Source organism: Monodon monoceros, unplaced genomic scaffold (assembly GCF_005190385.1).
Source record: "Monodon monoceros isolate NGI ecotype Baffin Bay Population unplaced genomic scaffold, NGI_Narwhal_1 Super_Scaffold_13, whole genome shotgun sequence".
Taxonomy (NCBI): Eukaryota; Metazoa; Chordata; class Mammalia; order Artiodactyla; family Monodontidae; genus Monodon; species Monodon monoceros.
Window position 1 is genome coordinate 23,695,380 of NW_021703769.1, and position 15,926 is coordinate 23,711,305.

At 39.1% G+C, this 15,926-nt stretch overlaps 1 protein-coding gene across 3 annotated transcripts in view; it reads left to right on the plus strand.

Moving 5' to 3' along the window:
• The window catches only part of TRPC4AP (transient receptor potential cation channel subfamily C member 4 associated protein), a 77,910-nt gene that overhangs the window by 37,822 nt on the left and 24,162 nt on the right, over window positions 1-15,926 (plus strand). For all 3 annotated transcript variants that reach the window (XR_003793365.1, XM_029222224.1, XM_029222225.1), the window contains exons 7-8: window positions 6,128-6,335; window positions 14,816-15,001. Coding sequence is in view for 2 of the 3 variants with exons in the window: in XM_029222224.1 (XP_029078057.1) it covers window positions 6,128-6,335; window positions 14,816-15,001 (394 nt within the window). In the remaining variant the exon portion in view is untranslated. The remainder of the gene's footprint in view (window positions 1-6,127; window positions 6,336-14,815; window positions 15,002-15,926) is intronic.

Genomic DNA, 15,926 nt, shown 5'->3' on the forward strand with positions numbered 1-15,926 from the left:
TATTATTATTTTTTTTAAATTTTTTGTGGTACGCAGGCCTCTCACTGTTGTGGCCTCTCCCGTTGCGGAGCACAGGCTCCGGACGCGCAGGCTCAGCGGCTATGGCTCACGGGCGCAGCCGCTCCGCGGCATGTGGGATCTTTCCGGGGCACGAACCCATATCCCCTGCATCGGCAGGCGGACTCTCAACCACTGCGCCACCAGGGAAGCCCCATAGAAATTATTGATAGAAGTCAGTTGCAGAAGATTGTATATAGTATATCTTTTTTTAAAATAGATCTTTATTGGTGTATAATTGCTTCATAATACTGTGTTAGTTTCTACTGTACACCAAAGTGAATCAGCCATATGCATACATATGTCCCCATATCCCCTCCCTCTTGCGTCTCCCTCCCATCCTCCCTATCCCACCCTCTAGGTCATCGCAAAGCACCGAGCTGCTATGCTGCTGCTTCCCACTAGCTAATTACTTTACATTCGGTAGTGTATATATGTCGATGCTACTCTCACTTTGCCCCAGCTTCCCCCTCCCACCCCATGTCCTCAAGTCCATTCTCTATGCCTACATCTTTATTCCTGCCCTGCAACTAGGTTCATCAGTACCATTTTTTTTTTAGATTCGTTAGCATATGGTATTTGTTTTTCTCTTTCTAACTTACTTCACTCTGTATGACAGACTCTAGGTCCATCCACCGCACTACAAATAACTCAATTTTGTTTCCTTTTATGGATGAGTAATATTCAGTTGTATATACGTGCCACATCTTCTTTATCCATTCATCTTTCGATGGACATTTAGCTTGGTTCCATGTCTTGGCTGTTGTAAATAGTGCTGCAGTGAACATTGTGGTATGTGTCTCTTTTTGAATTATGGTTTTCTCAGGGTATATGCCCAGTAGTGGGATTGCTGGGTCATATGGTAGTTCTATTTTTAGTTTTTTAAGGAACCTCCATACTGTTTTCCATAGTGGTTGTATCAATTTACATTCCCACCAATAGTGCAGGAGGGTTCCCTTTTCACCACACCCTTTCCAGCATTTGTTTCTAGATTTTTTGATAATGACCACTCTGTCTGGCATGAGATGATACCTCACTGTAGTTTTGATTTGCATTTCTCTAATAATTAGTGATGTTGAGCATCTTTTCATGTGCCTTTTGGCCATCTGTATGTCTTCCTTGGTGAAATGTCTATTTAGGTCTTCCACCCATTTTTTAATAATTTAAAATTGCAAATATTTTCTCCCATTCTGAGGGTTGTCTTTTTGTCTTGTTTATGGTTTCCTTTGCTGTGCAAAAGCTTTTAAGTTTAATTAAATCCCATTTGTTTATTTTTGTTTTTATTTCCATTACTCTAGGAGGTGGGTCAAAAAAGATCTTGCTGTGGTTTATGTCAAAGAGTGTTTTTCCTATGTTTTCCTCAAAGAGTTTTATAGTGTCTGGTCTTACATTTAAGTCTTTAATCCATTTCGAGTTTATTTTTGTGTATGGTGTTAGGGAGTGTTTGAATTTCTTTCTTTTACATGTAGTGGTCCAGTTTTCCCAGCACCATTTATTGAAGGGGCTGTCTTTTCTCCATTGTTTGTTCTTGCCTCCTTGGTCGTAAATTAGGTGACCATAGGTGTGTGGGTTTATCTCCGGGCATTCTATCCTGTACCATTGATCTGTATTTCTGTTTTTGTGCCAGTACCATACTGTCTTGATTACTGTAGCTTTCTGGCATAGTTTGAAGTCAGGGCCCCTGATTCTTCCAACTCCATTTTTCTTTCTCAAGAATGCTTTGGCTATTTGGGGTCTCTTGTGTTTCCATATGAATTGTAAAATTTTTTGTTCTAATTCTGTGAAGAATGCCATTGGTAGTTTGATAGGGATTGTGTTGAATCTGTAGATTGCTTTGGGTAGTATAGTCATTTTCACAATATTGATTCTTCCTATCCAAGAACAATAGTGTATTTCTCCATCTGTTTATGTCATCTTTGATTTCTTTCATCAATGCTTTATAGTTTTCTGAGTACAAGTCTTTCTCCTCCTTAGGCAGGTTTATTCCTAGGTATTTTATTCTTTTTATTGCAATGGTAAATGGGAGTGTTTCCTTAATTTCTCTTTCTGATTTTTCATTGTTGGTGTCTAGGAATGCTGGAGATTTCTGTGCATTAATTTTGTATCCTTCAGCCTTACCAGATTTGTTGATTAGTTCTAGTAGTTTTCTGGTGGCATCTATAGGATTTTCTGTGGATAGTGTCATGTCATCTGCAAACAGTGACAGCTTTATTTCTTCTTTTCCAATTTGTATTCCTTTTATTTCTTTTTCTTCTCTGATTGCCATGGCTAGGACTTCCAAAACTATGTTGAATAATAGTGGTGAGAGTGGACATCCTTTTTTTGTTCCTAATCTTAGTGGAAATGCTTTCAGTTTTTCACCATTGAGTATGATGCTTGCTGTGGGTTTGTCATATAGGTAGGTTCCCTCTATGCCCATTTTCTGGAGAGTTTTTATCATAAATGGGTGTTGAATTTTGTTGAAAACTTTTTCTGCATCTATTGAGATGATCATATGGTTTTTATTCTTCAGTTTGTTAATATGGTGTATCACATTGATTGATTTGCGTGTGTTAAAGAATCCTTGCATCCCTGGGATAAATCCCACTTGATCATGGTGTATGATCCTTTTAATGTGCTGTTGGATTCTGTTTGCTAGTATTTTGTTCAGGTCTATAATTTTCTTTTTTTGTGATGTCTTTTTCTGGTTTTGGTATCAGGATGATGGTGGCTTCATAGAATGAATTTGGGAGTGTTTCTCCCTCTGAAATTTTTTGAAAGTATTTGAGAAGGATCAGTGTTAGCTCTTCTCTAAATGTTTGATAGTATTCGCCTGTGAAGCCATCTGGTCCTGGACTTCTGTTTGTTGGAAGATTTTTAATTACGGTTTCAATTTCATTACTTGTCATAGGTCTGTTTATATTTTCTAATTCTTCCTGGTTCAGTCTTGGAAAATTTTACCTTTCCAAGAATTTGTCCATTTCTATGTGGTTGTCCATTTTATTGGCATATAGTTGTTTGTAGTAGTTTGTAGTAGTCTCTTATAATCCTTTGTATGTCTGCAGTCTCAGTTGTGAATTCTCCTTTTTCATTTCTAATTTTATTGATTTGCGTCCTCTCCCTTTTTTTCTTGATGAATCTAGCTAAGGGTTTATCAATTTTGTTTATCTTCTCAAAAAAAAACAGCTTTTTTTTTTTTTGACTGGCCTAAATACATAAACTTATTTTCCCCCTTACCTTCCTTTCTTTGGGAAAAGGAAAAAGGAAACATTACTCTGTCTACTCAGAGAGCAAGGAGAACAGCAGAACAGATGAAGGGGGACTGAACTTACTGACTCTTCTACCCGCTTCTGTTCTCTTTCAGCCTGTATGTTGTCCTTATAGGTGAGTGAGAGATGTTAGGATTTCAGCATGCTGCTCCTTAACTGGAATGGGGCAAGAAATGCTCCAGCTGTTTTAATCAGTGACGTTTATTAACACGTTTCAAGTGGCCAAAGTGTGCAGCCAGCACAATACCCAAAGCAATTAGATCATTCCTTTTTAAGACCAAGAAACTTTCTCTTGGTTTGATCTACTCCAAAATACCAAATACATAGATTTTGGAATAAACTCAAATAAATTGTAATTTACTTTCACCCAAAATTACACATCCTCTACCTAAGGACAAAGTCACTGCTCCTCTAAAGATACTGAGGGGAAGGGGAGTAGCTCAAATGAGTCTGTAATTTAAAATCACAACCAGAGAAGGAACACTTCAAGCACAATGGGGACATTCCATTGAAGAGCCACATTCATTTGGAATGTTTGTTTTGAAAACAACTCTTCTGGGGAATAAAGAACCAGCTTTTAGTTTTATTGATCTTTGCTATTGTTTTATTCCTTTCTATTTCGTTTATTTCTGCTCTGGTCTTTATGATTTCTTTCCTTCTACTCACTTCGGGTTTTCTTTGTTCTTCTTTCTCTAGTTGTTTTAAGTGTAGGGTTAGATTGTTTATTTGAGGTTTTTCTTGTTTCTTGAGGTGAGATTGAATTGCTGTAAACTTCCCTCTTTAGAACTGCTTTTGCTGCGTCCCATAGGTTTTGGGTCGTCGTGTTATCATTGTCATTTGTTTCTATGTATTTTTTTAATTTCTTCTTTGATTTCTTCAGTGATCTCTTGGTTATTTAGTAGCGCACTGTTTAGCCTCCATGTGTATAGTATATCATTTTTACAAAGCTCAAAAATAGGCAAACTCAAATCATACAAAAACTTTTTTTTAATGAAAAAGCAATAATAAACAAAATTCAGGATAGTGGTTACCTCTGGCCGAGAGAAAGGGAGATGTGATAGGAAAGGCACACATAGCTATTCACTTTGTTATGCTTTATAACATATGTTGTATCAAGTATTAAATAAAAATTAAAATATAACACAAAGAAGTGGGCCTGGAGGGTGTGGGGGGGGGACCTGGTTTGCAACCCATACACTAAGTTGGACAGGGCTAAAGGAACAGATGAGCTGGAAGTCCCAGTTTCCAATAATAACAATAGCTAACATTTGTGTACTGGGAAGGCAAAGATGGAAGAAGCTGCTCCCGAATAACCCCTCCACAGCCAACCAGAAATAGGAGTGAGATTCACAAGGGCTTCTAGGAATCATTCATTGGTTCAGTATACATTTACTGAGACCTACGCTACCAGGTTCTATGCACTGAGGCTCTGGAGAGGAGGTAAGATACACTCCTGACTCAAGGCAGTGTCAGTTTATTTGGGAAATTAGATGCAGGAACAGATAATTACAAGATCATGTTATATGTGCAGTGACAGAGAAATACCCAATCCAGTGGAAGTTAAGTACATTAGTGGGATGAAGGGTAGCAGGTATTATCTGAAGAATGTAAAGATGTTTCAGAAGGAGAGAAGATCATGTGATGTACAACATTTGTGGATATTAAGGAAGAAAGAAAATGAGAATATAACCAAATAACAAAAAGCATTTCATAAAATTAAGTACTCATTCATGATAAAAGCTAGGAATAGAAAGAAAATTCCTTAACTTGGTATTGGATATCTATTAAAACTTACAGCAAACATCAAACTAAACCTGAAACTTTGGAAATATTTCTAATAAGGAAAAAGAGGAGAAGGTCTGCTATCACTTACTCTAGATAATTGGTTACATGGGCATGTACACAAGGAGACACCTATAGGAATGTTCATTGCAACACTGTTTAATAGTGAAAAATTATAGTCCACCTAAACATACACATATTTAAAAAGAATGATTGAATAAATTGTGAATTAAAACAATGAGAAATGATTGAAGTAGACTTACTTGTATCAGTGTAGTTGAATCTCACTGTTGACCGTGAAGTATCATTCACACTGTGCATGCAGAACAAAACCATGTATTTTTGTTTTATTTTTTATTGAGGTATAATTGATTTACAGTATTATATTAGTTTCAGGTATACAACATAGTGATTCAAAATTTTTATAGATTATACTCCATTTAAAGTTATAAAATATTGGCTGTGTTCCCTGTGCTCTACAATATATCCTTGTAGCTTATGTATTTTATACATAGTAGTTTGTGAACAATACCATATATTTTTTGTGGAAATATTTGTAAGTGTGAAAACGTGTAGAAATAATAAACAGAGTTCAAAATAATGGTTACATCTTGGCGGGGAATGAAGTGAATGCAACTAGGTAGGGATACACAAGGACCTTCAGCTATATTTGAAATATTTTATGTCTTGAAAACATCTATGGCAATTTCTGATTGATAAAACTTGAGTGGTAGGCGTTTTTTTTAGGCAAAATGGGGCATATGAGCAAAGGTGGAGGGTAAGAATAGTGGTCCTCAAAGGGTTTAATCCTCAAACCAGTCCTATGAGGTAGATTAGATTAGTCCCATTTGACAGAAGAGCAGACAAAGACTTAGGTTCCATGACTTACCTAAGGGTTGTGCAGCTGCGAATTGTGGAGCTGGGGTTTGAACCTAAGCGATCTAGCTACCAAGCCCCATTCTTAGGGGAATGCAAAAGAGCAGCACATTCAATCTCAAATGAACTGAGCATGGGGATTGTTTTATTTGTGTCTTTTGTAGGAAATGATCCGACTAGATGAAGTCCCCAATCTGAGTTCCTTAGTATCCAATTTCGATCAGCAGCAGCTTGCTAATTTCTGCCGGATTCTGGCTGTCACCATTTCAGAGATGGATACAGGGAATGATGACAAGCATACGCTTCTGGCCAAAAATGCTCAGCAGAAGAAGAGCTTGAGCTTGGGGCCTTCTGCAGCTGAAATCAACCAAGGTAAAGTCTCTAAGTTGTCAGAATTTTGACATTGTAGTTCCGAGGTCCCTTCCTAAATCATCTAGCTTTTTCAGTATTTCTAGAGATTTGATCCATGTGAGGACTCCTTGGGTCCACTTAGAGTATGTAAAATTTATATCTATGTATCTCTGCATTATTTTGGGGGACCAAGTCCATAGCCATCAGACTTTTTAATAGATCCAGAACCTCAAAAAAGTTAAGAACCATTATTTATCAGAATTCAAATTACATACGTTTTCTTCCACTGAGCCTTCCTTTATCCTATATGATAAATATAGATATAGATATATGAGATAGATATATGGAATATATATATATAGAGAGAGAGAGAGAGGGAGAGAGAGAGAGATACAGTCATACATCAGAGATACTGGGAGTTGGGTACCAGTATCTGTGACACTGCGATAAAGTGCATATTGCAATGGAGTCACACAAACTTTTTGGTTTCCCAGTGCATATAAAAGTTATGGTTACACTATATCATAGTCTATTATGTGCAATAGCATTACATCTAAAAAAAGTACATACTTTAATTAAAAACTACTTCATTGATTAAAGAGCTACCCATCATCTGAGCCTTCAGAGAGTCTTAAATAATCTCTTTGCCTCCATGTTGATGGCTGCTGACTCATAAGGGTGGTGATTGCTGAAGTTTGGGTGGCTGCGGCGATGTCTTAAAATAAGACAACAGTGAAGTCTGCCACATTCATTGACTCCTGCTTTCATGAAGGGTTTCTCTGTAGCAGGCAATGCTGTTTGATAGCATTTTACCCACAGTAGAACTTCCTTCAAAATTAGAGTCAGTCTTCTCAAACCCTGCTGCTGTTTTATCAACTAAGTTTATATAATATTCTAAATCCTTTGTCATTTCAACCTTTTTTTATTGAAGTATAGTTGATTTACAGTGTTGTGTTAGTTTCTGCTTTCCAGCAAAGTGATTCAGTTATTTATATGTACACACTCTTTTTTTTTTTTTTTTTTGCGGTATGCGGGCCTCTCACTGTTGGGGCCTCTCCCGTTGTGGAGCACAGGCTCCGGAAGCGCAGGCTCAGCGGCCATGGCTCACGGGCCCAGCCGCTCCGCGGCATGTGGGATCTTCCCCGACTGGGGCACGAACCCGCGTCCCCTGCATCGGCAGGCGGACTCTCAACCACTGCGCCACCAGGGAAGCCCTACATTCTTTTTTATAGTCTTTTCCATTATGATTTATCACAGGATATTGAATATAGTTCCCTGTGCTATACAGTAGGACCTTGTTGTTTATCCATTCCATATATAATAGTTTGCAACTGCTAATCCCCAACTCCCAAACCATCCCTCTCCCACTGGCCCTCCCCCTTGACTGTTGACTGCATCAACAGTCTTCCCAGCATCTTTGCCAGGAGTAGATTCTATCTCAAGAAGCCCTTTCTTTGTTCATCCATACTCTTCATCTGTTAAAGTTTTATCATAGGATTGCATCAATTCAGTCCCATCTTCAAGCTCCACTTCTATTTCTCTTCCTGTTTCCACCGCATCTGCAGTTACTTCCTCCACTAAAGTCTTGAACCCCTCAAAGTCATCCATGAGGGTTGGAATGAACTTTGTCCAAATTCCTGTTAATGTTGATACTTTGCCCTCTTCCCATGAAGCATGAATGTCCCTTATGGCATCTAGAACGGTGAATCCTTTCCAGAAGGTCCTTGTAGGGTTTTTACCCCCATCCTCCTTTCTTGTGACTTTGGGGGAGTTCTCATTTTACTAAATCATAAAATATACATTTTTTAAAACATGAATTTTATTATAACTAAATTATACCTCAAACCTAGTTTAAGCACGTGCATACACCTACACTGACAAAAGCTAACATTTGTTAAGCTCCTGTGTGTGGCAAACATTGAGCTAACTGCTTTACCTAGGAGTGATTTTGTTTAATCCTCCAAGCAGCCCTGTGAAATAGAGATTAGCATCCCCATTGCACAGCTTGGGAAACTGAGGGTCATACAGTTTCAGTAATGGATACCTGTGTGTGCTGAGGTACTAAGTAACTTTCATCTTGTAGTTTCCCATTTAGAGAATCTATTCTGGCAGGTTAGTTTTATCCTGTTGGTATCGATTACCTTCGTGGACCTGTTTGTAAGCTGACAAGTAAAACCACCATTACCCATCATTCTTGGGGAATGAGGTATTCTAGTCAGTTGGGTTTTTAATTAACTGAGGGTTAACCCCAAGCCCAGTTTTCATTGATTTGGGGGATTGAAAAAAGGAAGCCTTTATAAAATGTCAAGGTTCACTTTCATACCTGTGTGGCTAACCCATGAGGTTATCTACATGTGATGTCAGCTTATAGCTTTTGGGATAAAGCTTTATTAAATGTTGTATTTTAGCACATGTTGTTGTACAGGGTCTAGTTCTTCCTGACTCTCTGACCATAATTCCTATCTCCTTGTCCCCCCACCTCACACACATTTTTCTCCAGTCAAATGCCCTAGGAAGGCCAAGGTGAACATAATTAAATTACAAGTGGATGAGAAAGATCTTAGTCCTTAGTGTTGTCTATCTTTAATTGAACTCCAGTACTGAATACTTTTATTTTTTTATTCCTTTAATTAATTTTTATTGGAGTATAGTTGATTTACAGTGTTGTGTTAGTTTCTGCTGTACAGCAAAGTGAATCAGTTATACATATATCCACTTTTTTTTTTAGATTCTTTTCCCATAAAGGTCATTACAGAGTATTGAGTAGAGTTCCCTGTACTATACAGTAGGTTCTTATTAGTTATCTATTTTATATATACTAGTGTGTATATGTCAATCCCAAGCTCCCAATTTATCCCTCCCCCCATCCCCTTGGTAACCGTAAGTTTATTTTCTACATCTGTGACTCTATTTCTGTTTTGTAAATAAATTCACTTGTACCATTTTTTTAGATTCCACATGTAAGCGATATCATATGATATTTGTCTTTCTCTGTCTGACTTACTTCACTCAGTATGACAATCTCTAGGTCCATCCATGTCACTGCCAATGGCATTATTTCATTCTTTTGTGTGGCTGAGTAATACTCCATTGTATATATGTACCACATCTTCTTTATCCATCCGTCCATTGATGGACATGTAGGTTGCTTCCATGTCCTGGCTGTTGTAAATAGTGCTGCAATGAACATTGGGGTGCATGTGTCTTTTCAGATTATGGTTTTCTCTGGATATATGCCCAGGAGTGGGATTGCTCTATTTTTAGTTTTTTAAGGAAATAGAGGTATGTGTAATAGTCAGCTTTGGCTGTCATAACAGGATAGCACAGACTGGGTGGCTTAAACAGCAGAAATTAGTTTCTCACAGTTTTGGAGGCTAGAGGTCCAAGATTAAAGTGCCATCAGCAGTGGTTTTTTGTGAGGCCTCTCTTCCTGGCTTGCAGATGGCCACCTTCTCACCGTGTCCTCATGTGTCCTTTTCTCTGTACATGCACAAAGAGAGCTCTGGTGTCTCTTCCTCTTATGTAAGGACACCAATTCCTATCAGATTAGGGCCCCAGTCTTACGACCTCATTTAATTACCGCCCTAAAGGCTCTGTCTCCAGATATAGTCATATTGTGGATTAAGGCTTCAACATACGAATTTCAGGGGGGACACAATTCAATCCATTTTAGTATGGAAAGCTGAAGTGTGTAGGATGTTGCCGAAAAGTTTTTGTTTTGTTTTTAATAAACTGCAGCTGTGAAATAGTTTTCTTGGCCAGCAAAATGATGTCTTATGCTATCTTCCTGGAGCTTAGATAATAAAAATGTTAGAGAACTTCTTAGGCTTCTCAGAAAGTACCAGTTATCTCTTCTGTTGATTCAGATAAGAACAAATGGATCCATCTGCAGGGAAAAAAATCACTCACAATGTTAGTCAGATGTAGGTGAAGCCACAGGCCTGGTAATTATCAGTTTATAGGTGACACCTATATATGCTGATTTACACAGCATATGAGCTAATTCAGAATCATCTCAGAGAGCTGGAAGGCAGAGCCTAAACTGCAACAGGAAAATTTACAGGAGTGTTTGGGAAATACTAACGTTTTAACAAATAAGAGGAGAGAAGAGGTCTGCTTTTGCAGAAATTATTGGAAGTTGTGGGTGTTTTAGCTGTCAACCTGTTTAACGTTAACCAGCAGTGCATGTGGTAGCTACTGATAAAGCTGTGAGAAGTACAAAGACCGTACGATGCTGGGGTGCCAGTCCCCTGAGATTGTGTATAAGTTGGTGAATATAATGGGCCAGTGAGTTTTTCCTGGGGAGAGAATCCAAAACTTTCATCAGCTTTTCAAGAGATGAGTGACTAACAAAAGCTCAGGAATATCTGGGGTGGAAGTCAGTCTCAGAACCCTGAATACTGGGTAGGTTACATCTGAAGGTCTGTGTTTAGTGTGCAGGGTGTGAAGACTAGGTCTTAGGAACTGCCCTGTGAGGAACAGTTAGAGAAACTGGAGCTATTTACCTGGAGAAACGAGGTGTGACTAAAAATCCATCTTTTTGAAATTTTTCAAAATTAGAAATTTTTAGAAATCCAAACTCTTCATTTATTTAGTTTATTTTTTGGGGAAAAAATTATAGTTTTTGTTTGTTTGTTTTAAATTCACAAACTACAGAGGAACAGCAGGTGTACGGTAGAAAGTTTGTTCCCATCCCAGTGGTGACCTATTACCAGTTTCTCATTTGTCCCTCCAGGGATACTCTGTACGTGACCAGTTACGGGGTGGAGGAGGGAAGAAGAGAAGACTGGCTCCTTTCTGTTTGTACTGATGGTGATGTAAAATAAGCACCATTCTGCCCCTGGCTCTTTTCACTTAACTTTATCTTGCAAAGCATCCGTTCCAGTACATACAGAATTATCTGATTCCTTTTTACAACTGGATAGTATTCTAGTATATGGGCGTAGCATAATTTATTTAATCAGTCCCCTGTTGATGGAAATTTGTTTTACCTCAAGTCTTTTTTCCTACAAATAACAGCCTTGTGTATGGGGTTTAATGTGCTGGATATTTGCCTTTTAAACTTTGATAGATATTAACAGATTTACCTTCCATAGAAATTACTAGTTCATCTTTCCACCCTGTATACCCTTCCCAGTACAGGGCCTTTTTCAACTTCTTGATATTTGTCAAACTTGATAAGGAAAAAAATGGTATCTCAAAAAAAAAAAAAATCTATCTATGTTTTTTTTTAATTGAGGTGAAAGTCACATTAAAAAAATTAACCATTTAATTCAGTGGTTTATAGTACATGTACAATTTGTGCAGCCACCATCTAGTTCCAAAACATTTTCATCACCCCAAAAGGAAACCCTGTACACATTCAGCAGTTATTCTTCATTACCCCCAACCCCTGGCAACCATCTGCTTTCTGTTGGATTTATCTATTCTGGGTATTTCATATAAATGAAATTTTTAAAATGTGATCTTTTGTATCACATATCATACCTCTTTCACTTATCATGATGTTTTTGAGGTTCATCAGTGCTGTTGCATGTCAGTATTTCATTCTTTTTTATGGCTGAATAATATTCTTTGTGTGTACATACGAATTTGTGAAACGTGTACATACCAATTTGTGAAACACTGATGGACATTTGGGTTATTTCCACCTTTTGACTGTTGTGAATAGTGCTGCTCTGAACACATGCATACACAGGTATTTGTTTGAGCACCTGTTTTCACTTTTGGGTGTGAACTTAGGATGGAATTGCTAGGTCATATGGTAATTCTATATTTAACTTTTTGAGGAGAAGTTAATTTCAGTGTAGTTGGTTTTTTTTTTAAGATTGTTTTGATTTGGACCATTTTTAAAGTCTTTATTGAACTTGTTACAATATTGCTTCTGTATTATGTTTTGGTTTTTTGGCCATGAGGCATGTGGGATCCCAACACCCCGACCAGGGATTGAACCCACAGCCCCTGCATTGGAAGGCATAGTCCCAACCACTGGGCCACCAGGGAGGTCCCTCAGTGTAGTTTAATTCACCTTTTTTTTATTAACGCAGTCACACATTATTTTATAGTCACTCGCTAATTTATAGAGAATGGAGAGGGGGCTAAGATGATTTGCCAAGCTCTGTGCTGGCACTAAATTCATATGACTTCATATAATCCTCCTAACTACTTTGTTTTTATTTATTTTATTTTTAAAGAATTTTCTTTAATGTTGTATTCTTTTAAGGTTTACTTTAAAATTTTTTATTATGGGAAACTTCACACATATAAAAACAGAGACATATATATGACAGTGTAATGATCCCCATTTACCTACTACCTACCTTCAACAGTTATCAACTGATGGCCTTTTTTTTTTTTTTGCGGTACGCGGGCCTCTCACTGTTGTGGCCTCTCCCGTTGCGGAGCACAGGCTCCGGACGCACAGGCTCAGCGGCCATGGCTCACGGGCCCAGCCGCTCCGCAGCATGTGGGATCTTCCCGGACCATGGTTCAAACCTGTGTCCTCTGCATCGGCAGGCGGATTCTCAACCACTGCACCACCAGGGAAGCCCCTGCTGGCCTGTCTTTATCTCTACCCTCATTTACTCCTACCGTCCTCACTTTGGATTATTTTGAAGCATATCCCAGACATTGTAAGATTTCACTTGCATACATTTCAGTGTTTCTATAAGATAATTACTCTTTAAACCATATTGTACACTCCCAAATTAATATCTTGATATTTTGAAATATCTAGTTGTTTATTAATTTTTGATTCAATGATACATTTACATGATTCAGAAAATCTACAGATTCAAAAAGTTGTTCACTGAAAAGTACCCCTCCCACTGTATTCCCAGTGGCGTTATTCTCTTTGCCTTTGGAAAACCACTGTTTTCTATCCTTAAGAAGATCTAATGCATACACAAGCAAATACGTACAGGCGTTAGCTTTATTTTAAAGAAGGTTAAATTTTGGAGCCAAGATTTGAACCTGGATTCCCTGCCTTCAAAGTTTATTATGTTCTTTATGCTGACCAGAATTTCTGTCTTACTCATCATTGTCAGTAAAATGCGACTGGTGCAAATAGGAGCTGGGTAATTATTCAGTTTCTTTCTTTACCTTAAAAAGAAAGAAAGAAAAGACTTATCTTTCTTCTTCCTGCTAGTATGTGTGTGTTATAGGAAAATCAAACCATAGTTAAGTAGTTTTTGTTTGTTTTTTGCGGTACGCAGGCCTCTCACTGTTGTGGCCTCTCCCGTTGTGGAGCACAGGCTCCGGACGCGCAGGCTCAGCGGCCATGGCTCACGGGCCTAGCCGCTCCGTGGCATGTGGGATCTTCCCGGACCGGGGCATGAACCCATGTCCCCTGCATCGGCAGGCGGACTCTCAACCACTGCGCCACCAGGGAAGCCCCAGTTAAGTAGTTTTAAAAGAAGCATTTATATCCTCTCCTACTCAGGAACAGCCACAGTAAATACCTTGGTATATATCCTTCTGTTCTTTATCTGTGTATATGTATATTATGTGCATATTTTAAAGAAGAAAACTTTAAAAATTTTAAAGAAAACAGGCTTAAGCCCATACTGTTTAGTAATTTACTTCCTTGGGGCTTCCCTGGTGGCACAGTGGTTAAGAATCCGCCTGCCAGTGCAGAGGGCACAGATTCGATCCCTAGTCTGGGAAGATCCCTCATGCCGCGGAGCAGCTAAGCCCGTGCGCTACAACTACTGAGCCTGCACTCTAGAGCCTGCAAGCCACAACTGCTGAGCCCGTGTGCCACAACTACTGAATGAAACCCATGCGCCTAGAGCTCATGCTCCACAACTACAACAAGAGAAGCCGCCGCAATGAGAAGCCCGCGCACTGCAAGGAAGAGTAGCCCTTGCTCACCACAACTAGAGAGAGCCCACACACAGCAACGAAGACCCAACGCAGCCAAAAAATAAATAAATAATAAATAAATAAATTTTTATAAAAATCACTAAAATAATAATAATAATTTACTTCCTTAACAAGTAAATTCAAACATCTTTCTGGAGTTGCTGTATAAAGATGTGTGTGTCATTGTTCTTAGTGTCTGTGTGTTGTATTCCACTGCATGGATGTATCATTTAATCAGTATGCTATTAATGAACATATAGTTTATCTCTACCTTTTTGCTGTTATAGAAACCACACCAATGAACCTCTCTATACAGATATCTTTGTATATATAATTAGTTATTTCTCTATGGTAATTCCCCAGAAATGGACCTCCTAGCTCAGAGACACACAGATTTACGGCGTAAAGGTTATTCTAGTTTATAGTCCCATCAGTAGATATGAGTCTGTTTCCCTGCACCTGCTAAAATTGAATTTGTTTTTATAACTTTATTACTATTTTACCTTGGGTTGGCATTTCATTTTAAAGGGAAGCTCTGACTAACTGCTGTCAGATTAAGGTGAGAAGCTGGTTGTTTGTTGAGTGCTTTAGAGCTGGTCTCTGTTTTGACATTTCCTCTTTTGTTCTTTCCTCGACAGCGGCCCTTCTCAGCATCCCTGGCTTTGTCGAGCGGCTTTGCAAGCTGGCAACTCGAAAGGTGTCAGAGTCAACGGGCACAGCCAGCTTCCTTCAGGAGTTGGAGGAGTGGTACACCTGGCTAGACAATGCTTTGGTGCTAGATGCCCTGATGCGAGTGGCTAATGAGGAATCTGAGCACAATCAAGGTACTCGGGATGGGTCTCCTGAGAGGTGGGGAGCATTCCTTTGGGTTCCTAGAGCCATTCTTGAACTCTTTTCCAAGCAGAATAAGTTGAAATTTGCTCAAAGTAGAACTTCCCTCAGGGCAGTCCTGGATCATGATGGTTAAGACTTTTGATAGCCAGTGACAGAACCTCTTTGAGCTTCCTTAAAGCAGACCTGATTTCAGGGACAGGGGCTTTGTTGCAGAACCCAAGGAATCAACTGGAAACATTACTGGAGCATTTCTAGGAACCCAGAGGGTTCTTTCTCTGTTTCCACTTCTTTCTACATGTTTCTTTAGTCTTATCTTTCCTCCGTTCTGACAAGTAGACTGCCTAGTAAATGTGTGTACTCCTAGTCTCAGCTCCAGCTCCCTGATGAACTACTGTGGCCTGTTTTGGGTGAGGTGCTCAACCCAAAGCATTTGACTCTGGGGTCAAATCGTACAAACCCAGGAATTCCCACTGGAATCATGCAGATAAAAGTGAAGGGAGGAGTTTCGTTCCTGGGATGGCAGTGTGTGGAGCTCCGTGGACCTTCTTGGTCAGTGAAACTAAACAAACCCTGTATACAACAGCAGCAACAACAAACATCCACATAAAGTCTGTGGAAGTTGTTCTCAGAGTGTACAGCAAGTGGGGAAGCATTTCTTCTAGAAAATCTACTAAAATTTAGTGAGAACATTGAGAGCCTATGACACTAGAATTCCTGCTTGATGCAGGTTCCACTCTGGACAGGTGTGGCCTAAAAGACAGGGCTCCCTCAGCTTCCAAACAAGGAATACAGAATCTCACTGGAAGAGGCAGGCTACCAGTTTTTCCCATCCCTTCCAGCTCCGAGTGGAAGAGGCTAAATTCTTGATGAATATAGCCAAGAGGGCAGGGGCTCCTTTCTTTCTCCCTCCCCCCC